Source organism: Phodopus roborovskii, unplaced genomic scaffold, assembly GCF_943737965.1.
Source record: "Phodopus roborovskii unplaced genomic scaffold, PHOROB, whole genome shotgun sequence".
NCBI lineage: Eukaryota > Metazoa > Chordata > Mammalia > Rodentia > Cricetidae > Phodopus > Phodopus roborovskii.
Genome location: NW_026126636.1, coordinates 11,634,668 through 11,657,332, shown reverse-complemented (window position 1 = coordinate 11,657,332; position 22,665 = coordinate 11,634,668). Strand labels below are relative to the sequence as shown.

General features: G+C 48.7%; 1 protein-coding gene across 1 annotated transcript; it reads right to left on the bottom strand.

Moving 5' to 3' along the window:
* Positions 1 to 5,556: 5,556 nt before the first annotated feature.
* Positions 5,557 to 16,457, bottom strand: C5ar1 (complement C5a receptor 1). Its single transcript, XM_051207532.1, has 2 exons — positions 16,316 to 16,457; positions 5,557 to 7,363 (listed from the first exon to the last, which is right to left on the bottom strand). Exons 1-2 carry the CDS (start codon positions 16,454 to 16,456, stop codon positions 6,308 to 6,310), a joined length of 1,197 nt encoding a protein of 398 aa, XP_051063489.1. The 5' UTR covers position 16,457; the 3' UTR covers positions 5,557 to 6,307.
* Positions 16,458 to 22,665: the final 6,208 nt, after the last annotated feature.

The window sequence follows — 22,665 nt, the reverse complement described above, 5'->3', positions numbered from 1 at the left end:
TGAAACCTTCTTAACCAGGAAAAGCGGGCGTGGCCTCCTCCCTGCCTCAGGGGAATATTTGTCTCTTCTTTCTCCCGTGAGTCATAAATTAACCCACAGACAGAAAAGGTCGGAGAAGCCTAAAGTGTGGAGAGCTGGCCCACGTCTTCACCCTTAGCCTCACCGTCACCAGCTTCCTGGAAGACAGATCTGTGTGGACACAAGGTCTAGAGGGCTATGTTTGAAGCCACCTCCCACCCACCGTCAGCCTGAAGGGCAGTAAACATTCCCAATTGACCCCCTCCTGACCTCCTGCTCCTGTCTGTTAGCCACAGGCTCTCAAAAGACTTTCCATTCCTCAAATGTTCCTGAAGAAGATAACCCAGACTTAAAATAAAAAAGAAAAAAATAGTAACAACAACAAAAAAAGTTGACTGGTTTGGGTTTGTCTTGTTCTGTTTGCGACAGGCTCTTGTGTAGCCCAGGGTGACCTCAGACTCACAACGATTTGCTTGCCTTGGCTTTTCAAGTGCTGGGATTAAGGGTGTCTGCACGAAGCTCTATAGTGCACCATCTTCAAACATGCATCCACACACATGGCACAGGCTTAGGATGCTAAGTGAGAAGACATGGCCGCACCAGGGGGTAGTGGTAGGAGCCTTTAGTCCCAGCACTCAGGAGGCAGAAGCAGGCAGACCTCTGTGAGTTCAAGGACAGCCTGGTCTACGGTACAAGTGCCAGGACAGACAGGGTTACACAGAGGAAAAAAAAAAACAAAAAAAAAAAAAACCTGTCTTGAAAAAACAAAAGAGAGAAGACCTGGCCTCAACCCTGACATTGGAATCTCCTCACTCAGCGGTTTTTGTTTGTCATCTTTCTCTCCGAGCCGTGCTTAAGGCCTTGAGGGCATGCAGTCATGAATTCTTCTGTTGGTATTTAGAGTGTTAAGTCATGTTGTCAGAGGAAACTGCTTCTGCGTCAAGAACCTGCAGACTTCGTGATCTAATCCAGGCCCCTCTCATCCTGAGAGGCCTCTATGTTCTCTGTGCCTCAAGTAGAGTTTCATGGGAACCTAATGTCAACAAATGTGCCAAGATGATAACAGTCCTGGGGTGTGGCTCAGTGTTAGGGTATTTGCCTGGAATCCCCCAGTGAGGGGCTGGGGTCGTGGCTCAGTGGTAGAGCCCCTGCCTAGAATCCCCCAGTGAGGGGCTGGGGGCGTGGCTCAGTGGTACAGCCCCTGCCTAGAATCCCCCAGTGAGGGGCTGGGGGCATGGCTCAGTGGTAGATCCCCTCCATAATATGTTGAGGTCCTGGATTTTAAGGGTATAACTGGAAACACTTGGTAGTTTCATGTGTATTTCCACCACCAGAACCCCAGCCAGGCCCCCAGCCCCTCACTGGGGGATTCTAGGCAGGGGCTCTAACACTTAGCCACGCCCCCAGCCCCTCACTGGGGGATTCTAGGCAGGGGCTCTAGCAATGAGCCACACCCCCAGCCCCTCACTGGGGGATTCTAGGCAAGGGCTCTACCACTGAGCCACACCCTCAGACTCAAGATATTTTTATGCTGAGGGCTGGAGAGATGGCTCAGTGGTTAAGATCATTCACTGGTTACTCTTCCAGAAAACCTGGGTACAATTATTGGCACCCACATGGCAGCTCACAACTGCCTGTAACTCTAGTTGCAGATCTGACACCCTCACACAGACAAATGCAAGCAACACACTAATGCACATAAGATAATTTTTTTTTGTTTGGTTTTTTGAGATAGGGTTTCTCTGTACTGCTTTGGGGGCCTGTCCTGGAACTCACTCTGTAGACCAGACTGGCCTCGAACTCACAGAGATCAGCCTGCCTCTGCCTCCCGAGTGCTAGGATTAAAGACGTGTGCCACCAGCACCCTGCAAATTAATTATTTTTTTAAAAGAGAATATTTTTTATTAGGATCGCACATCAAAGTGCTATCTTACATAGATTAATAAAATATATGAGCAGAAGCTGGAGCTAGGGCTCAGCTGTTAAGAGTGCTCACCCCCAAGCGTGGTGGCACACACACGCCTTTGAAACATCCTTCCAGGCCCCTCCTATTCTTTGTGTTTGAGACAGGGGCTTTAAATGGGTGCAGCCTAGCCCAGCCGCCAGCCCTAGAGATCCAAGCATGGTGGCACACACACGCCTTTGAAACATCCTTCCAGGCCCCTCCTATTCTTGGTGTTTGAGACAGGGGCTTTAAATGGGTGCAGCCTAGCCCAGCCGCCAGCCCTAGAGATCCACCTTCCCCGTGCTGAGGTTACAAGAGCAAGCTGCGCTGTGCCTACCTTTGTACACAGATTCTGGGGCTGGAACTCATGGCCTCGTGATTGAATGGCGAACACTTTGCTCTCTGAGCCGTCTCCCAGCCCCTCGTATTCCATCCCAGAAGACTCTCACACAGGGTAAACAGCTTCCGGGGTGTGAGAGGTCTGAGGCTCCCAGAGGTCGCCAGGACAAGGGAGGGCTCTGGCCCCAGGCTCTGCAGCCCTGCCTTAGAAGAACAGATGGGTATGCAATACCGAAGAGTGCAGAGGACTGGGGTTGGGGGAGGGGAGAGAACACGCTAGAGTCCACCAAGCTCTCAGTCCACTTCCTTTCCTGGTCACTTCCCCTTCCAAGCCCTGTTGACAGAGCAGATTCCACAGGCCACACATTTGGCAATACTCTGGACTTTCTGCCAACTTCTGTTTGGGGCAGGGCTGGTTAGCCCAGCGGCTGGGGTCACTACCTGGATGTCCTCTACACTCATCACCTGCCGCTCTATGTCCAGATATTTTCGTTTTGTTTTTTTTTTTTTAATTAATGTATTTTTACCCTATGGTACGTGAGTGTTTTGTCTGTGTGTATATCTGTGCACCACACGCGTGCTTGTGAAGGCCAGAAAAGGACCTCAAATCCCTGGAACTGGAGTAACAGACAGTTGTGAGCCATCATGTGGGTGCTGGGAAACAAACTTGTGTCCCCTGGAAGAGCAGCCAGTGCTCTTAAACCACTGACACATGTCTCCAGCCCCTCTTTTAATTTTGTTTTTGAAGCAGGGTCTCTCTAAGTACCCCAAACTCACCCTCTTCCAAGTGCTGGGACTAAAGTTGTGCATCACCATGCCTGGCTGGGCTTTCTGTTTGATTTTCGTTTGAGACAGACAGGGTGTCGTGTAGCACAGGCTAGCCACAAACTCACTGTGTAGCAGAGAAAAGCCTCAAACAACTGAGCCTCCAGCCTCCACCTCCTGAGTAGTGAGATTATTGTTGTGTGCCATCATGCAGGGTTTTTGTCATGTGCTCGCGTGTGTGTGTGTGTGTGTGTGTGTGTGTGCACATGCACTAGTGCACAAGTATGAATGTGTATGTTTGTTCTGCTCTTTTGTATCCTTACCATGTATTACTATGTATCCTTAGTTGACCTGGAACTCACTATGTACACCAGGTTGGCCTCCTCTGCCTCTGTGTCTGGAGTGCTGGAATTGAAAGGCATGAACCACCATTCAGGACTTTACTCACTGTTAGTAACTGAACCCCAGACTTGATGCATGCCAGGCAAACACTCTACCTAGTGAAATACATCCTATCCTGGGCCCAGCTCTCTTTTTAAGTGTGTATTTTTATTTTGTATGTCTGGGTGTTTTGCCTGAGGGTACGATTGTGACCATGCATATGCTGGCTGTGCACGGAGGGCATTGCAGACCATTGGCATTACAAACCATTACGAGACACTATGTGATTCTGGGAACTAAACCAGTTCCTCTAAAATGATGGCCTGCAACCTTCCTAATGCTGTGACCCTTTAATACACTCCCTTGTGGTGGTGACCCCCAGCCATAAAATTATTTGCTTTGCTACTTCATAACCGTAATTTTGCTACTGTTAATAACAGTGATGTAAATATTTTTGGAGGGGGCTGGAGAGATACCTCGTGGTTAAGAGCATTGCTGCTCTTCCAGAGGACCTGAGTTCAATCCCCAGCACCCACCTGGCAGTTCACAACTGTCTATAATTCCAGTTCCAGGGGACCCAACACCCATGGCAAATCACTAATGCACATAAAACAAAAATAAATAAATTAATATTTTTGGAGGTAGAGGCTTTGTCAGAGGGTTGTCAAGGAACAACAAGTACTCTTAGTCATTGACCTATCTTTTTAACCACGCCTCACGCCCCACACCCCACACATACCCAGGCCCCGCTCTTAAAACAGCACCTCCTTCTGCATGGACCTGGGCAGAAGGTGATCCACTCTCTACTACCTACTCTCTGAACCAGGAAGCTCAAAAGTTAGCCAGGGACAAAGACTGGGAATGGGCTACTTGTGGGAAGCAGGGCGGGCGGGGGTGGCCACAGGGGACTTCCTGAAGGAAGGGGACACTTGACAAGAAGCCAGAACGGAAGCAAGGATGGGCATCCAGGAGGCCAGGGGAGAGGTGAGGCATTGGCACAAGAGGAAAAGACGAGGGCCTGGAGCAGCCCCGTGTGTAGGAGGAAGGAGGTTGGGCATCCACTGAGTGGGCTGAAACGACGTGGCTGAGCAGGTGGCCTCTGTGGTTTCTCCTGGAATGGAGAAGCAAGGAGAGGAAGAGGTCTGTGGAGGACATCTAGGGCATGAGTGAGGGGGCAGGGACATCAGAAGTTCAAGACCAGACTCAGCTATATATGCAGCCTGAGGCTAGCCTGGATGAGAGCCTGCCTCAGGAAGTAATTTTCAACCCCATAGACGCCATCCAAAAATTAGGATGATGTTGGGTGTGTGGCTCGCACCTTTAATCGCAGCACTCGGGAGCCAGAGGCAGGAGGGTCTCTGTGAGTTCAAGGCCAGCCTGGTCTACAGAGCGAGTTCCAGGACAGCCAGGACTGTTACACAGAGAAACCCTGTCTCAAAAGAACCATGAAGGAAAAGAAGCTCTGATGAGGGCTGTAGCACCATACAGAAAGTGTCACTACACATGGGCAGAAACCAATGGTGGCATATGCCCCGGGAAGAAGGGAAGGCCTAGCAGAGCCAAACTCCAGTATTTTACTTTATTTATTGTTTGCTTGGACTGTGTGAGTCTCCCTGGGAAACCCAGGCTGGCTTGTAATGCTCAGTTCTGGTCTCTGAGGCTCCCAGGTGCTGGGGTACAGGCTCACTCCCCCCACACACACACACACGGTTTCTCTTATGTCATCTTTTTTTCCCTTTTTTTTTTTTTTTTGTGTGTGTGTGTGTGTGTGTGCTGACCAGAAAATTCAAAACCATTCACTCAATTACCTCATATGTCTGGGGTTGGTCTGTATGCATTTTCTATCCCGCACATACACCCACGTGTACATGTTCTGTAAGGCAAGATTACACATTTCAAAAGAGTGCTTTTACAGCCAACAATACAACTCACAGCATAAGGTGCTTGCTGGCCAGCTTTGCTACCTGGGTTCAATTCCCGGAACCCTCACAGTTGAAATGAGAGAAGCTGTTGTCCTCTGACCTCCACACATAAACCATGCCCAACACCACCACCCCATAAAGTAAATAGATAAATGCCTAAAAAATTAAATAACACATTTTTGCACCTTTTTATTTTTAAATCTTTATTATGTGAGCGACACACAGATGTTTTTACAAAGCTGGGATCACACTGAATACCGTTCACAAAAAGGCAACATTGTAGAAATAAAAGATGAGTTGGGAACAGTGGTACAAACATATGATCACAGCATTAGGGAGGCAGATGCAGGAAGGTCAGGGGTCAGGACAAGGCAGATGAGGCTACTAGAGACCTTGTATCAAAAAAAAAAAAAAAAAAAGGTGTGTGGTGGCGCACGCCTTTAGTCCCAGTACTCAGGAGGCAGAGGCAGGCGGGTCTCTGTGAGTTCAAGGCCAGCCTGGTCTACAGAGCGAGTTCCAGGACCGCCAGGACTGTTACACAGAGAAACCCTGTCTCGGAAGAAAAACAATACAAACAAATAACAATAGTGAATAACATGAAATTCTCTTGTTTTTTGGTTACCCTGCCCCTGGAAGTCATCATTATTACATATTTATCTGGCCAGCCACTGCAGGTGGACAGCATAGCAAAGGTCTCCCTTAGTAATGGAAGCCAATGTGATGTTTTTCTTCCAAAGAATGTATGCCTGTAATCCCAGCATCCAGGAGGATCCTGAGTTCAAGGCTAGCCAGGGCAATTCAGAAAAAGTCTCATAAAATTAAACATGCAAAGGGAAGGGGGGAAGAGGAAAACAAGGGTAGAGAGGAAGAAGAGAAGGAGGGAGAGGCGAGGGAGAGGAGGGCCGGAAGAGCAACCCTCACCAGCCCTGGGTCTCCTCTACACTGCCTGACTCCTGTGGGTCGAGTGGTCCACCGTGGAGCGAGTGAAGGATTTGCTGTCCCTGATCATGGAGTCCTCTGAGAGGGCGTTCCGGATGATGCTGGGGAGAGACCTGCGAAGCCGCCCTTGGAAGCCCTGGCCAGCCACCACATAGATGACAGGGTTGATGCAGCAGTTGATGTAAGCCAGGGACACGCACAAGGAGTTCAGCCTCTGCACTTTCACGAAGGTGGACGAGAACGGATGCAGCCAAGCCATCATCATCCCTGTCACCTGATAGGGCAGCCAGAAGACAAAGAAACAGGTGACCACGGCCACCACCACCTTGAGTGTCTTGGTGGAGCGTGTGGCCCTCCGACTCCAGGTCAGCACCAGGAGGAAGGTATAGCAAATACTAAGAGTGAGCAGAGGCCATACAAAGCCCAGGGTCAGCCGCATCGTGGCCACAGCCCTCTCCTTGTGGATGCCACCCTTCCCGTAGTTAATGCCACATATAAACTTATTTGAGAAGGGGTCTTTGTACACCTGACGGAATATGAAGGATGGGATGGTGAGGAGTAGTGCTAAGACCCAGGCCACTCCACAGGCCATCCACGCCAGGCCGGTCCATCGGACCTTCTGACACCAGATGGGTTTGAACACCAGCAGGAAGCGGTCAGCACTAATGGTGGCCAGCAGCAGGATACTGGCATACATGTTAAGCAGAATGAGCGAGGGCAAGACCGTACAGGTCTGGTGGCTGAAGGGCCAGTTGTCGTGTTTTATAATGGCCGTGAATAGGACAGGCAGTGCCAAGCAGGAGAGGAGATCGGCCACCGCCAGATTCAGAAACCAGATGGCGTTGATGGTACGTCGGGCCTCGAATGCTGTCACCCACACCACCAGGGTGTTCCCGGGAACTCCCACCAGGAACACGACCGAGTAGATGACCAGGGCCACGATATCCTCGGCACGAAACTGCTCGACGATAGGGCCATCCACAGGCATGTCGGGGTTTATGGTCCCATCAGGGTAATCATAGTTGTAGTCACCGGCGCTTTTGTTCGCGAGGTCCTAAGCAGAATCAAAGAGGTAGAGAGTGTGTGAGCTGGCAGACATTGCCCCACGGTTCTGAGTCTCAGCTCTACCACAGGGACACTGAAGGGCTATATAATCAGCCCATTTAGGGTGTTTATCATGAGGCAGAGACTCTGTAGCTCACCTGAGCTGGTCTTGAATGCATTCTGTAGCCTAGGCCTAACTGAAACCATGCCAGGCCTCCTATCTCAGCTGCCCAGCCATACTTGAACGTCCGTGCAACATTGGTAGGGAGAAGACTGGAGGGGAGACAGGGTCACGCTCTGTAGACCAGGCTGGCCTCACACTCGCAGAGATCAGCCTGCCTCTGCCTCCCAGGAGATGGAATGCTTTATAATTTATCATTGTCTAGACATGCAACCACATGCATGCCATAGCATGTGAACTCCAGGCCTCTGGCAACTACTCTTGACTGTTGAGCTGTCTCTCCAGATCCCAGCGATTTTTTTTTTTTAAGACAAAGCCTGCCCTGGCATTGGTGGTGCACCCCTTAGTCCCAGCACTTGGGAGGCAGAGGCAGGCAGATCTCTGTGAGTTTGAGGCCAGCCTGGTCTCCAGAGCGAGTTCCAGTGAAATATTTTAAAGCATCAAAATGTATATGAATGTGTCACACGTTCAACTCAGCTTGAGCCATGTGGCCAGACACTACCTCCCCCCCACACACAAATGATTTTGTTGTTGTTGTTTCTTAGTTGTTTACTCTTTTGACAGAATCTGATAATACCCCAGGCTGGTCTCAAAATTCCCTATGTAGCTGAAGATGAGACCTTAAACTATGGATCCTCCTGCCTCCACCTCCCTTGTGCTGAGATTACAGGTGTGTGCCCTGAATTTGAAACCAATATCCAAAGTTGAAATAGAGATAGGGCGATGTCATCTATTTCAAAACACCTCATTGTTGGAAGCAAAGCTTCATTCTGTGGTTGGCATGCCCAGCGGGGGTGTGTCAGTGCTCACACAGAGTGACAGTGTGGCCATGATGTGTAAGAATATTGGGCAATGTGGGCCTTGTAGAACAGCGGTGGATGTCTTGTGGGTTTGTGGCTTTCCTTTAAAACAGCAGTTCTCAACATGTAGATAGCTTCCTGGGCCGAACGACCCTTTCGCAGAGGTTGCCTAAGACCACCGGAAGACACAGATATTTACATTTATCATCCGTATCAGTAGCAAAATTACAGCAACGAAAATAATTTTATGGTTGGGGGTCACCACCACATGAGGAACTGTATTAAAGTGTTGCAGCATCAGGAAGGTTGAGAGCCAGTGCTCTAAAAGGTCTCTCCTTAAACCAGGCTGGATGGTTCGTGGCATTCAGCGGCTGGACGTCGGGTGGGGAGGCTTTCAGTGCTAGCCCTGTATTACATGAAACCCATTCTCAAAGGGGTGGGGAGTCAGAGAGGAGTGAGTCTGGGAATGTGGGTATAGTGCTTGCCTGGCACTCATGAAGCCCTGGGTTCCAGCACAATATAAAACTACAAGAGGTAGCTCATACCCCCAGAATTTGGCACCCCCAGAATTTGAGAGAAGGAGGCAAGAGGATCAGAAATTCAAAGTCACCTCAGACCCATGCCATCGTGAGCCCCATGCAAGCCTGGGCTACATGAGACTATCTCAAGAAAAAGTTTTATTAAATGTCCTCTTTGGTTAAAATGATGGACAGGCAGATGCCAGGCACGGTGACATGTTTTTGTTTTGTTTTTTGAGGCTGGGTTCCTCTGTATAACAGCCCCGGCTGCCCTGGAACTCACCCTATAGAGCAGGCTGGCCTCAAACTCACAGAGATCCACCTGCCTCTGCCTCCCCAGGGCTGGGTTAAAAGGAGTGAGTGTACCCTCACTATTTGGCACGACACATGCTTTTAACCCCAACACTCAAGGAGGCAGAGCCAGGTGGATCTCTGTGAATTTGGGCCAGCCTGTTTGACATAGTAAGTTCTAGTACGGCCAGAGCCAGACAAGAAAAAAAAAAAGAACAAAGTCGGATGATTTGGTTAGTATGGGAGGGAGCAGGCAATAGCGCTTTCACCGGCAAAGGATGAGCTAACTTTTGGATACCGGAGTCCGGAGCCCACCTGCCCTACATGAAGCACATGTGTCCCTCTGCAAATTTCTCCTGCTCTGAGTCTCTCTGTCCCCTCATTGTCTCCCTGGCAGCCCAGCAGTCCACCCATTTCCCAAACCCTAACGCTTTGGAATTTCAAGGGTTGGAAGCAGGGGCAGTGTTTGGGGCCAGCGGAAGGAAGGCAGAATAAGAAATAAGAATTAGGGGGCTGGAGACGCGTCTTGGCTGCGAAGGACACCGGCTGCTCCTATAAAGGACCAGAGTTGTTCAGTTCCCTGCTCTGAAGCAACGGCTCCCAACTGAGCACAACTCCATCACAGGGATCTGACCTTTGCAGGCTCCTGCGGCCACATGGTATACATGCATACACACATACCCGTAAACTGATAAATACTCTTTTTTACAAAAACAGAAATAAGAATTGAACCCCGGTGGCGGTGGCGGCAGCGGCGGCGGCGGGGCGGCGCACACCTTTAATCTCAGCACTCAGGAGTCAGAGGCAGGCAGATCTCTATGAGCTCAAGGCCATCCTGAACCAAAAAACAACAATGACTCTTGTCAAGCAAAACAACTCAAGCCTGGCATTTGGTGGCACACGCCTTTAATCCCAGCCCTCGGGAAGCAGAGGCAGGCGGATCTGTGTGAGTTCGAGGCCAGCCTGGTCTACAGAGCGAGTTCCAGGACAGGATCCAAAGCAATACAGACAAACCCTGTCTCAAAAAAAAAAAAAGAAAAGAAAAAAGAAAAGAAAAGAAAAAAGAAAAAGAAAAAAGAAAGAAAGAAAAGAAAAGAAAAAATAATAAGAAAAGAAAAAGAAAGGAAGAAAAGCAAAAAACAAAATCGGGAATGAGTTTTGAGCCAGTATGATGATATGTGCCTGTATAACCCCAGTCCTGGAGATAAGAAAACGAAGCCTTCCAGACCAGCCTGGGCTATGTATTAAGTTGAAGGCCAGCTTGAGCTACACAGCTACATAGCTAGACCCCATCTCAGTAATAACTAATAGCAACAAGAAAAGAAGGTGAGTATAAAATTCTTGTATTAGCCCAGCAGTGGTGGCAAACGCCTTAAATCCCAGCACTCATGAGACAGAGGTAGGTGGAACTTTGAGTTCGTGGCCAGCATGGTCTACAGAGTGAGTTCCAACACAGGGGGGCCAGGACTACACATAGAAACCCTCAAGGAAAAAAACAATTCAAAAAAAAAAAAAAAAGCCTGAAAAATAACCCTAGGCCCCAGCTCTATTCTGGCTTGCCCTCAGCTCCATATCTTCCTTCTTGCTACTCTGGACCTCGATACCGAAGGTCCCATAACACAAGTCATTAGAGGGTTAATTCTAGGCCCAACCACGTTCTGCCCCTCCAGGTGCTCTCAAGTCCCCCAGACAGGGATTGAATGCTTCTCCTGCTTTCTGCTTCTCTCTCCATCCTTGCTGTGATGACTCAGACCTCTGTGCAGCCCTCTCTAAACCCCATCTCTGACACTTGTCGGCTGACCATCTCCCTTCCTGGCATGATCTCACCATGACCTCAGAGCAAAAGATGCTGAATCTAACTAAGCTCAGTTGCTTCCTGGAGCTTCCAGTTGCAAACATCTCAGGGAGCATTGGGTTTGACAGAGTCCCCGCAAAGTGGGAGGGCAGCTGAGTGTGGGGCAGACCTGTGATCCTAACACCCGAGAAGCTGAGGCAGAAGGATCTTGAGTTTGAGGTCAACCTGGGCCACCCCAATTCAGCCTCAAAACATAAAACATAAACACACACAAAGAAAGGAAAGAAAACAAGAAGCAGTTTGGAACTACCCAAAATAGTCAACAGAAGGGACTGAGCAAGTTAGTGATGGCATTTAAGCAACAAAGTACTATGCATCTGTTTAAAAAAAAAAAATGAGGAAGATGTTAATAGATGGATACAGAAAGATCTGCCATAGCAAAAAAAAATTCTTTTAAAAATAGGAAATAAGAGTGCGCAATGCACAAAGTATATTGCCTATAAAAGGAAGAATGAACTCCGTGTGTGTGTGTGTGTGTGTGTGTGTGTGTGTGTGTGTGGTGTGTGTGTTCATGTCTGTACACATAGACCAGCTTCACACACTTTATAGTAATGGTTGCCTCTGAGGAAGGGATTGGGACTCAGGGATTAAAAGAGCTGACTTATGTAGCTCTTCTTGGACATGGAACACACTACCTCCTCCAGAAACAGTATTATACAAGATACCGTTGCCTCTCCATATACACATGTCTGCGGAGGCAACTATTGTAAGATCAAAAATACTTGAAAAGAAGGAGAAAAATAATTGGGGGGGAAAAGAAGGGATAGAGAGATGGTGAGCAATGTAGAGCACTGGCTATTTTTGCAGAGGTCTTGATTTTGTTTCCCAGCACCAATGGGAATCTCACAACTGCCTGTAACTCCAGCTCCGGGGGGGAATCTAACACCATCCTTTGCCCTTTGGGAGCACAAAATATTATCAAAACAGATAAATAAATGATATGAAAATAGTTGCCTAAGGAATATGACAAGAAAAAAAAAAAGTCTCCTGGAAGATAGTAGAGAGGACAACAGGAAGTCAAAGTCATCCTTGGCTACATAGTAAATTCTAGGTTCAGCCTGGACTACAGGAGAAACTAGCCTAGTGGTAGTATGCTTGTCTAGCATATACAAGACCCTAGGTTCAATCTCTGAAGTCACAAAGAGAGAGAGAGAGAGATCCTGTGGGAAAAGAAACTGTGTAATTTACGTGTGCAGACTTGTTTCTTGTCCTATTCCTTAAGGGGCTATTTCCACAAATCTAGATCACACGGGTATTAATAAGGGTCTGGAGGAGCTTTATTAAAATGTATTTATTTGTGGGGGGTTGAAGATTTGGTTTCTCTGTGTGTCAGCCCTGGCTGTCCTGGAACTCACTCTGTAGACCAGACAGGCCTTGAACTCACACAGATCCCCCTCTGCCTCCTGAGTGCTGGGATAAAAGGCTTATGCCATCACTGCCCAGTCCTGGAGAACTTTTAATGGGTACAGAGGATTGTGTAGGGCCTATGCAAAGGGACTCAAGCCTCTCTGAATTTGGGGTACCTTGGAGTTTAGTCCCCTGCAGGTACCCAAAGAGACATATATGCTAACCAATCTGCAATTCTTGGGAAGGTAACAAGGCTACTTCTTTTTCAAGCAGATACTAACCAGCCAGTTATGCCTGGCTCTTGCCTCAGAAAACACCCTTCTCCAAGGGGAGAGAAGGTAACTGGGATGTGAAGTGGGGGCGGGGCGGGAAGGGGTCATTTAAAAGGACCCAGGAGTGGTCCAGGAAAATGTCCAGGAGAAAGAAAATGGGCTCCCTCTCTGATAGGTGTTTCTATGGAAATGGAGATGCTCTAGTCTGTGATATCCAAGATGGCAGCTGCCAGCTACTTGTGGGCACTGAGCTTGAGATGGAGTTGGAATATCCAAGGAAATGATCTCTTAAATGTTGTTTTAATTGGCTAGAGAGAGAAAGTGTGTGGCTGATGGCTGCTGCGTGGGCCGGTGCTGGATATCTAGGGAGCCTGAATGTCATCACCAGAAGCTGTTTGGGTGTATGAGCTTAGTTACTGAAAGTACTATGTCACTCAGCAACGTGGGGACATAGTATTATCCTAAGTTTGCCTGCCTTTTTGTTTTCTTTTTTGAGATAAGATCTCATGTAGCCCAGGCTGGCCTTGAACTCCTGATCTTCCTGCCTCTATCTCCCAAGTGCTAGGATTACAAATGTATGTCACTGTTGTGGCCAGCTTTTACTTCTCTTCCTCCCCTTCCTTTCTTCCCCTCCCCCTCTCTCCTCCTCTCTCCTCCTCTCTTTGTTTTGCTTTTTTTTTTTTTTAAGGCAGGGTTTCTCTGTGTAGCTTTGGAGTCTGTCCTGGAACTAGCTCTGTAGGCCAGGCTGGCCTCGAACTCATAGAGATCCACCTGCCTCTGCCTCCTGAGTGCTGGGACTAAAGGCGTGCACCACTAATGCCCTGAGTATTGGCTCATTTAACACAGAGGACAACCTCCATAGAGCTGCCACTGTGGCCATCCAACAGAAGAAAAAACTGAGACTCTAGATAAGCTAGGAAGCTTCCCAAATCTTCTCTATTAGCAAGAGCAGAGATAGAAAGAAACCCCAAGAGCCTTCTCTCTAAAAGGCCTGCACTACCCAAAAAATGGAATGCCAGGTGTGGGGCTGCATGTTGGGGACCATCACCATCCTCTCAACCTCAGGCCTCTGAGATAAAAATCACTGCCTCTTAAGAAGTAAGCATAATGTTCAGCAGAGCATGCCTAGATACAGGCTTGTGGTTTTACAGCCAGTTAAAGAATAAGTTCAGGATAGTCTTCCTGTTGTAGCTTTACAGACAGTTAAAGAATAAGCTCAGGATATTCCTCCTGCTGCAGTTTTACAGCCAGTTAAAGATTAGTTCAAGGCTTTTCTTCTACTGACCCTTTCATCCTGCCTACGGGCAAACCCTGCTCACACCCTGCTTACAGTCCTATATAAGCCTCCCCTGAGAAAATAAAATTTGTCAGCTTGATCAGAATCCTGTCTTGCTGTCCTTCTTTCTATCCTTTGTCCTCCCTTCCCTCGTAGGAGTTTTCCTGGTTTGTCGTTGTCTACCCTGCGGGTTGGGACGGCTGCACACCCGAGCATCTGGAAGTTTGAGTCCAGCCTCATCTACATAGAGAGTACAGAGGACAGCCAGGGCTATGCAGTGAGACTCAGAGAGAGAGAGAGAGAGAGGAGATAAAGAGAAGAACCTAAGTCTCCCTTGAGACTTAGGACAGGCTCCAAACCTACACAGACAAACCCTGTCTGGAAAAAGCAAAAAAAAAAAAAAAAAAAAAAGTAAGAAAAAGTATGTATAGGAACTAGGCATGGCGGCACATGCCTGTGATCCCAGCAATGAGGAGGCTGAGGAAAGATCATCTTGGGATAGTGACATCCTGTCTTAAAAGATCAAGGACTGAAATGTAAGTCAGTGGTAGAGCTCCTGCCTAGAATCCCCCAGTGAGGGGCTGGGGTGTGGCTCAGTGGTAGAGCCCCTGCCTAGAATCCCCCAGTGAGGGGCTGGGGGCGTGGCTCAGTGGTAGAGCTCCTGCCTAGAATCCCCCAGTGAGGGGCTGGGGGCGTGGCTCAGTGGTGGAGCCCCTGCCTAGAATCCCCCAGTGAGGGGCTGGGGGCGTGGCTCAGTGGTGGAGCCCCTGCCTAGAATCCCCCAGTGAGGGGCTGCGGGTGTGGCTCAGTGGTGGAGCCCCTGCCTAGAATCCCCCAGTGAGGGGCTGCGGGTGTGGCTTAGCCATAGAGCTCTGGCCTAAGAATGCAGAGCAACACCCCAGCCCAAATCAGGGACTCTACAGGTCAGGACTCAAAAGAATGACTTGGTATTCCAGAAAGGAAAAGAACAGTCGATCGTAGCCCTCCCTGTTCTGGAAACGTCAATTGGTCAGGGCAGGGCCAGAGGATGACATGGGACCCAGGGATGAAGAAAGCTTCCCTGATTATCAAGTTTTCCATTTCCTCTTTTGTGTGGATGAAGCAAGGTCATATCCTCTGTTACAGAGGTGCCAAATCGCAACTCTTCCTAGCACCATGTCCCAACCTCAGGGCCCAGGCATAAAAAAGGGACCCTCCGAGGCTGCAGAGATGGTTAAGAGCACTGGTTGCTCTTCCAGAGGACCTGGGTTCAATTCCCAGCACCCACCTGGTAAGTCCGGTTCCAGGGGAACAAACACCCATGGCAATTCACCAATGCACATAAAATAAAAGTTAAATAAAGCAAAAAACGACCAACCAACAGATCACAACCCCAGAGAACGTAGGTAACGAAGAAGACCCTAAGAGAGACATACATGGATCCACCTAGGAAGGGAAAAGACAAGATCTCCCGAGTAAATTGGGAGCATGTGGGGCAGGGAGGAGGGGAGGAGGGAAAGGGAGGATGGAAAATGTATATCTCAATTAAATAAATACACTTAAATAAATTTTTAAAAAGGGACCTGCTTAGAGGGACACGGACTCTGGGCTGCAGTTTACCCCGGCTTCTCCGGTACTGATCATTCTTCCAAACTGCTGTCAGGACTTGGCTTTTCTTCTTCTTCTTCTCCTCCTCCTCCTTTTTTCCTCCAGACAGGGTCTCATTCTATAGCACTGGCTGCCTAAGAACTCACTCTGTAGACCAAGCTGACCTTGATCTCAGAAATCCACCTGCCCCCCCCCCCCCCGAGAGAGGGAATAGCAGGGGTACCACCACCACACTGGGTTGTTTGTAAGATTATGTTTTTGTTGTTGCTTTTCTGAGATGGGCTCTCACTTAGCCCAGGCTAACCTCAAAATCACTACGTAAGATTGAACACCCAACTCCTGTGCGCCCTACCTCCCACCCTCACGCACCGCCACCCCGTTTTGCAGGGTGCCGGTAGTTAGACCCGGGGCTTGCATCGCTCCCGCCAAGCACACCTGAGCTGTTTCTCCAACCCATTTGTTTTCTTTAACACAATAGCTCACCGAGGAGCTCAGGCTAGCCTGAAACTCACTATGTAGCCCAGGTTAGCCTCGAACTTCGTGCAGCACCCTGCCCCAGCCTCCTGAGGGCTTAGATTGATTACAGGTGTAAGCTGCCACACCCAACTGCCAGAACTCTTCATTTAGGAGAGCCATCAACAGGGTTTTCTGACCTGAAGAACGTTCTTGAGTCTGCAGCCCTGTGGTTCCCGTAAACTCCCTCTAGCCTTTGACCACATCCCATCCTCAGAGCACGAGCTCGGTGTGCAGGTGGGAGAGGGCAGGCGAAGACAGCTTGAAGGAGCAAAGGGACAGAGTCAGACAGGGAGAGTGGGGGTGGGCGGAACCCACTTACCATGTCCTGGCTCGTCCCGGGTTCTGTGGTGACAAACGGCAGATGCCAGACGGTCCCTCCTGTCGACTGGGCCTCGCTTTTTAAAGAAGAGATGCAGGCAGCTGAGAGGAAGTGACTGTCCTGTCCCTCTGAGGTGCTCATTGGCCATTCTAGCCGGGGCTCCCTCCACTGGTGCTCACCCAGAAAATCCTCAGCACCACCCAGCGCTACCCAAGCTGAGGAGAAAAGTCAGGCTTGGAAAAATAAGGAAGTCTCTGGCCCCGGAAGGGAAAAAGGCGATTTCCAGGGCCTCTTCTCCATTGTGGTGGATGCAGCTGCCAAACTTTACTGGCCTTCGTTCCCTCATCTGAAGGGGACTCTGCTTCAATAGGAGGAAGTCTCGGGGTTCCTGGGGCTTCCAGAACAGGGATGACGACCACAGCCCTGGTCTCTCAACCAGATGGCCAGATGGCCTTTTGTGGTTTTTTGGTTTGTTTTAAAGATTTACTTACTTATGTATAAGTTCTCTATCTGCATATACACCTTTATGCCAGGTGAGGACTTCAGATCTCATTGCAGATGGTTGTGAGCTACCATGTGGGTGCTGGGACTTGAACTCTGGTCCTCTCAAAAGAGCAGCCAGTGCTCTTAACCTCTAAGCCATCTCTCCAACCCTCCAACCAGGTGGCCTTTAGAGCTAAAGCACACACAGAGTTGTAGAGCTAGCCCAGGTCTTGAGGTTATCTCCCGTGGGAGGTGTGTGTGTGTGTGGTAACACACACATGTGATCCTTAGACTAAAGCAGGAGCATCCCAACGTCCAGGCCAGCAGGACTATATATAGCAAGGACCAAGTCTTAAAAAACAAAAACCTAAGATCACATGTGTGCTACACAGAACACTGAGTTCCAGCTGAGATCCAGGCCAGTAAGAGCCACTTAATGAGAGCCTGGGGGGGGGGGGAGCAAAAGAGAAGAGACACCTCACTGCGCTAACGGCACAATTAATCCCGTGTTGTGTTGTTTTGGTCTGTATTTGTTTGAAATCTGAAATCTCTGCCTCCCTCCTACCACACCCTGTCCTGTGTGCCTGGCGCAGCCACCTGAGACTGTTGGGCCCTGGAACCTAACATGAGCATTCGGGGAGAAGGGTTATAGGAGGGACATGCTCCCTGCATTTCAAAGGCAACACATTGGGGGAAGGGGTTCTAGGTGTGGCCAGGCATGTCCATATTCTCAGCTTGTGGGGGGCAGAAGCAAGTTCCATAGCTCAAGTTCATCCTTTGCTATACAGACAGTTTGAGGCAATCGGGAACAACATGAGACAACACCATCTCAAAACAATCAAACCCAATGCAGCAGTTAAGAACGCTCTCAATGAGATCTGGTGCCCTCTTCTGATCTACAGGCATACCTGTATGCAGAACACTATATGTGTGATAAATAAATCTTTAATGGAGGCAGGAGGATCTCTGTGAGTTCCAGGCCAGCCTGCTCTACAGAGCAAGTTCCAGGACAGGCTCCAAAGCCACAGAGAAACCGTGGGGGGGAAAATTAACTAATTGAATAAAAGTAGACTGTGTTAGTTTTCTGTGTTGGCCATAACCACCAATCAGTGGCTTGTGGCTTATGAGACTGAAAAGTTACAATCTCACTCTTCCAGAATCCATGTCTGAACCAGGACAGATTTGCAGAATGTTCTAGAAGGGTCTTTTAGACCTCTTCCAGTTTCTGATGACCACTGGCGATATAACTCCAACTTCTGCCTTTAATCTCACACAGCTCTCTCTTCTGTGGACACTTGACCTTTTATTCACAAAGCCTCCTTTTCCAGGGCTGCAGAGATGGCTCAGGGGTTAAGAGCACCAGCTGCTCCTCCAGAGGTCCTGAGTTCAATTCCCGGCAACCACATGGTGGCTCACAACCATCTGTATCGAGATTTGATGCCCTCCTCTGGCCAGCATCATACATGTGAACAGAACACTGTGTACATAATAAATAAATCTTTAAATTAAAAAAGCCCCCTTTTCCAAATAACGTTACATCCACGCCTAATACATCCACGCCTTAGGCGGGCGTGGGCTGGTTTTGGTTTTTTTTTTGGGGGGGGGTACCACTCAAGCAACTCCATGGGCCAAACTGTTCCCCAAAGTGGAGGGGCCATTTTAAGGCATGTCCTTGTTATTGTCACCAAAAGATCTTGGACTCTGAAGTGCCTAACGTGAGCAGGGTAAATGAATCCTGGGTCAACTTAGGTCGTCTAGTTCTTGCTCGCTATCCCCGCAGCCTCTGCACTGGCGTCTCCTGAGGGGGAAAGAGAGACCTGGTGATGTGGTTCCGCTGGTGTAGTGCTTGCTTAGGATGCAAGAAGTCCTGGGTTCGATGCCACAGCACCACAGAAAGCCAGGCGAGTGACACGTGCCTGTAATCCCAGCCCTAGAGAAGTGCTATCAGGAACTCAGGACCGTCCTCCGTACACATTAAGTCCAAGGCCACCCGGGGCCACGCGATACCCCGTCTCAAAGACAGTAAGAAGAAAGAGTGGGAAGGCAAGAACTCAAAGCGCCTGCCTGCACCACAGCTCTGATTTCAGCCTGGGAAGTTTAGGAATCCCGCCTGGAGACTGGGTTAAGGTTTGTCTTAAGATTCTCAGTGTGCAGCTAGCGCCCTCTTGTGGCTGTGTACTAATCACGCGCCTCTTTAGCGCTCACCCTAGTTTATGACTTGGGGTTCTGCTTTATACATATTATTGTTTTTTTTTTTATAATATGTCTTAGTATTTTGTGTGCACCTATCTCTATGCACCACGTGCATGCCTAGTACCAAACGAGATAAGAAGACATCGTCGACTCTCATAGTACTGGAGTTACAGTTGTGAGAGACTCCATATGGGAACTGGAATTTAGCACCACTCCCCCAGCTTGAGCTTGAGGGCTCCTAACCTATTAAGCCATGTCTCCAGATCCCTGGGGGGGGGGGGGGGGGGCTCTGTGTGTGTGTACGTGCGTGTGTGCGTGTACATGCAAGCATGCGTGTGTGTTTGCTTTGCAGCTCTGAGAATCAAACTCGAACTCATACTTAGTGCATGCTAGACAAGCACGCTACCATTTGCCTACAGCCACACCTCAGTGGTTGAGTTTGAAACCTACTGAAAATCTTCAACGAAGACAGAGAGGTTGTCTTCGGAAGGAAGTAATTTATATTCTCTAATCTGTGCTTTCAGTCTCAAAATCCCAATGTAGTGGAGGATGGCCTCCACCTGGAGTTACAGAAGGCTGCTACAGTATCAGATTTATGTAGTGCCAGAGAGACCTGGAGCCCTGGGCTTCCTGTATGCTGAGTAACTGGTCCACACCACACGCCGCTAGTCTCTCACCCTACCTAGAGTTGCATGGAATCAAATGATAAAAACCAATATATACAAAATCTACAGGAGAGTGGCAGTTTTGCTTGACTTTCCCCCCAAAAGCAGTCTCTTGAGATAATAGTTTTAGGGACTGCAGTTTATTTGGAAAGTACCTAGCCACCCGGGCCCCAGTGAGGGGCTGCGGGTGTGGCTCAGTGGTAGAGCGCATGGCTCAGTGGTAGAGCGCCTGCCTAGAATCCCCCAGTGAGGGCTGGGGTGGAGGTCAATGGCAGAGCCCCTGCCTACAATATGTGAAGCCCTAATTCAATCCCTGGTTTTGCAAAAGAAAAAAGAAATGAGGGACTGGCGAGAACGTTCAGTGTTATGAGTACATACTGCTCTTCCAGAGGCTAGGAATTCTTATGAGGGAACTCGCAAACTGCCTGTAACTCCAGTTCCAACGCCTTGTTCTGGCCTCTGCGGGCATCTGTGCAAGTGAGGCAATCACACAAACACAAATAATAAAAACGAATCCATAAAGCTAAACTTAATAACTTCGGCCTTTTATTTTAATACGCCTACTAAATTGCAATTACGTGGGTGATGTGTACATTAACAGGCAGTGCTGTTCTAGAATCTTCCTCAGTCCAAACAAATCCTCAGTGTCACCCACATTTTCTATTTCTCTGGAACAACTGCATGAGGTTTCTGTCAGGGATCATTTTGTAGCTTCTGGTGGCAGGAAGTTCAGTTTTACCAATCACTGAAGTGGCACAACCCTAACTACTCCAGTCACTCCATCCACTGGAGGGCACACCGCTGTAGCTATGTGTCAGTCAAGTCACTGTGAAATTAAAAGAAAAAAAAAAAAGTCATTCAGAGATGTATGTGTACATAGACGTGAGTGGGGGCCATTTCTTCTCCAAAGAAAATAATTTTGATTAAAAAGAAGATGAATGCTTTAATCCCAGCAGCACCGGGGAGGCAGAAGCAGGCAGATCTCTGTGAGTTCGAGGCCAGCCTGGTCTACAGAGCTAGGTCCAGTACAGGCTCCAAAGCTACACAGAGAAACCCTGTCTCGAAAAAAAAAAAAAAAAACAAAACAAAAAACAAAACTGTACTTATTATGTGTACCAGCGTTTTGCCTGCATGTAAAATGTATGTGTACCACATTAATACAATGCCGGTAAAGGCCAGAAGAGGGCGTCAGGTCCCCTGGAACTAGAGTTACAATTGTGAGGCACTGTGAGGGTACCAGGAATCCAGCCAGTGCTCTTAACTGACTTAAGTCATCCCTCCGGCCCCTTTTGTATTTTTAAACACCAAACTTATTTGATGATTTAAAACAACTTACTGTTCTGTGAATCTCCTCCTTTTTTCCTTTTTCTTTCTTTCAAACTGGAAAGTGTAATTTTTTTTTAATTCATTTTATTTTATTTGGTTTTTTGAGACAGAATTTCTCTGTGTAAAAGAGCCCTGGATGTTCTGGAACTCACTCTGTAGACCAGGCTAGCCTCGAAGTCACAGAGTTCTGCCTGCCTCTGCCTCACAATTGCTGGGATTAAAGGCGTGTGTTACCATCTCTGGCTGATTTTTTTTGGGGGGGGGGTGGACAGGCAGGGTCTGGCTATGTAACCCTGCTGGCCTAGAACTTGCTGTGTACCAGGCTGACCTCAAATTCACAGAGACTGTTGGGATTAATGGTGTCAACTACCTCGCCTGGCTAGCCCACCAGTGTTTAATTCGCTGCGTTCATCAGTTTCCTCATCCTCAGAAAGGTATCCTGTTACTAAGGCAACGGAGAACGGTGACTACACAGTGGGGCCTTTCCTGAGAACACCAAAGCAACGCATGGACGGAAGAGATGGACAGATGCAGGAACTGACTCTCCTCGGAAGGGCACGTTCACGGGCTTCTCAGTCCCCCTCCCCCCAGGCTTCCAGGACATCTCGCTATGGGGATAATTCCAAGATACATTCCTTTCAGCAAAGAACGGAACAAGCTGTTTGTGTTATTAATATTCATGCCGGCTTCCATACGGCACGCAGGAGAGCTTGTATCCTCACAAACTCATTTATATCTGATTTTCTCAGATTGCATGTTTGCACCTGTTGCGGAGGAGGAGGTATACACAGCACAGAACACAAGCAGGGGTCAGAGGGCAATGTGAGGAAGCCAGTTCTCTTGCATCCTCAGGCTTGGCCACGAGTGCCTTTACCTGCTAAGCTGTTTTTCAGTCTCTGCTCAGATCATTTTAACCTGTGTCTGATGTAGTCCCACTATAGAGAGAGGGGTACCAATGTTAGGAACTAGCAGCCAGCTGACCCTCGCCCCAACGATGGGCGGGACGCTCATGGCCTTGTCATCCCTATGTCAGCTTTACCTGGCAGCCAGAGGACTCAGTTATGCAAGTCCCCTTTAAAAGCAAGTGCCCCACACCCCTCTCTCTCTCTGCCTCTCTGCCTCTCTCTGCTCCTTTGCTCTCTCTTTGCTCTCTCTGTTCCCTCTCTCTCTCCTGCTTTCGGTTGGCCACCAGCTACCTCCTCTTTCTCTCCCCTCTCTCAATAAACTCCACGTGGGCGCTGAGTCTCGTGTTTGTGTTTCTTAGGCATAAGTTGCATCAAAAGAACAACAACCACCTTTATCTCACCAGGAAATTATGTGTGTATGTGTGCACAAGCATGCTCACATGTGTGCAGGAGCATATTCACATATATGCATGTTTTTATGTGATGGGGGAGGGCGGTTCCAGGCAGGGTTTCTCTGTAGTTTTGGAGCCTGTGCTGGAACTCACTCTGTAGACCAGGCTGGCCTCGAACTCACAGAGATCTGCCTGCCTCTGCCTCCCCAGTGCTGGGATTAAAGGCGTGCGCCACCTTCTCCCAGCTTCCCTTAAATGTGGATTTAAGCAGCACAGACAGCCTCCCCAGAAAGTCTCTGCTAACTTTAAATAGTATCCTCCCACAGGGAGGATGATTTTCCCTGGTATCATTTTCATATTTACTTATTGAAATTAGGATGGAACAG

Coding starts and splice junctions, on each gene's coding strand:
- C5ar1 (XM_051207532.1), bottom strand. CDS start 16,456: ATGAGCACCTCAGAGGGACAGGACAGTCACTTCCTCTCAGCTGCCTGC. Junction 7,364..16,315: donor CCGGGACGAGCCAGGACATG/GTAAGTGGGTTC, acceptor GATTCTGCTTAG/GACCTCGCGAACAAAAGCGC.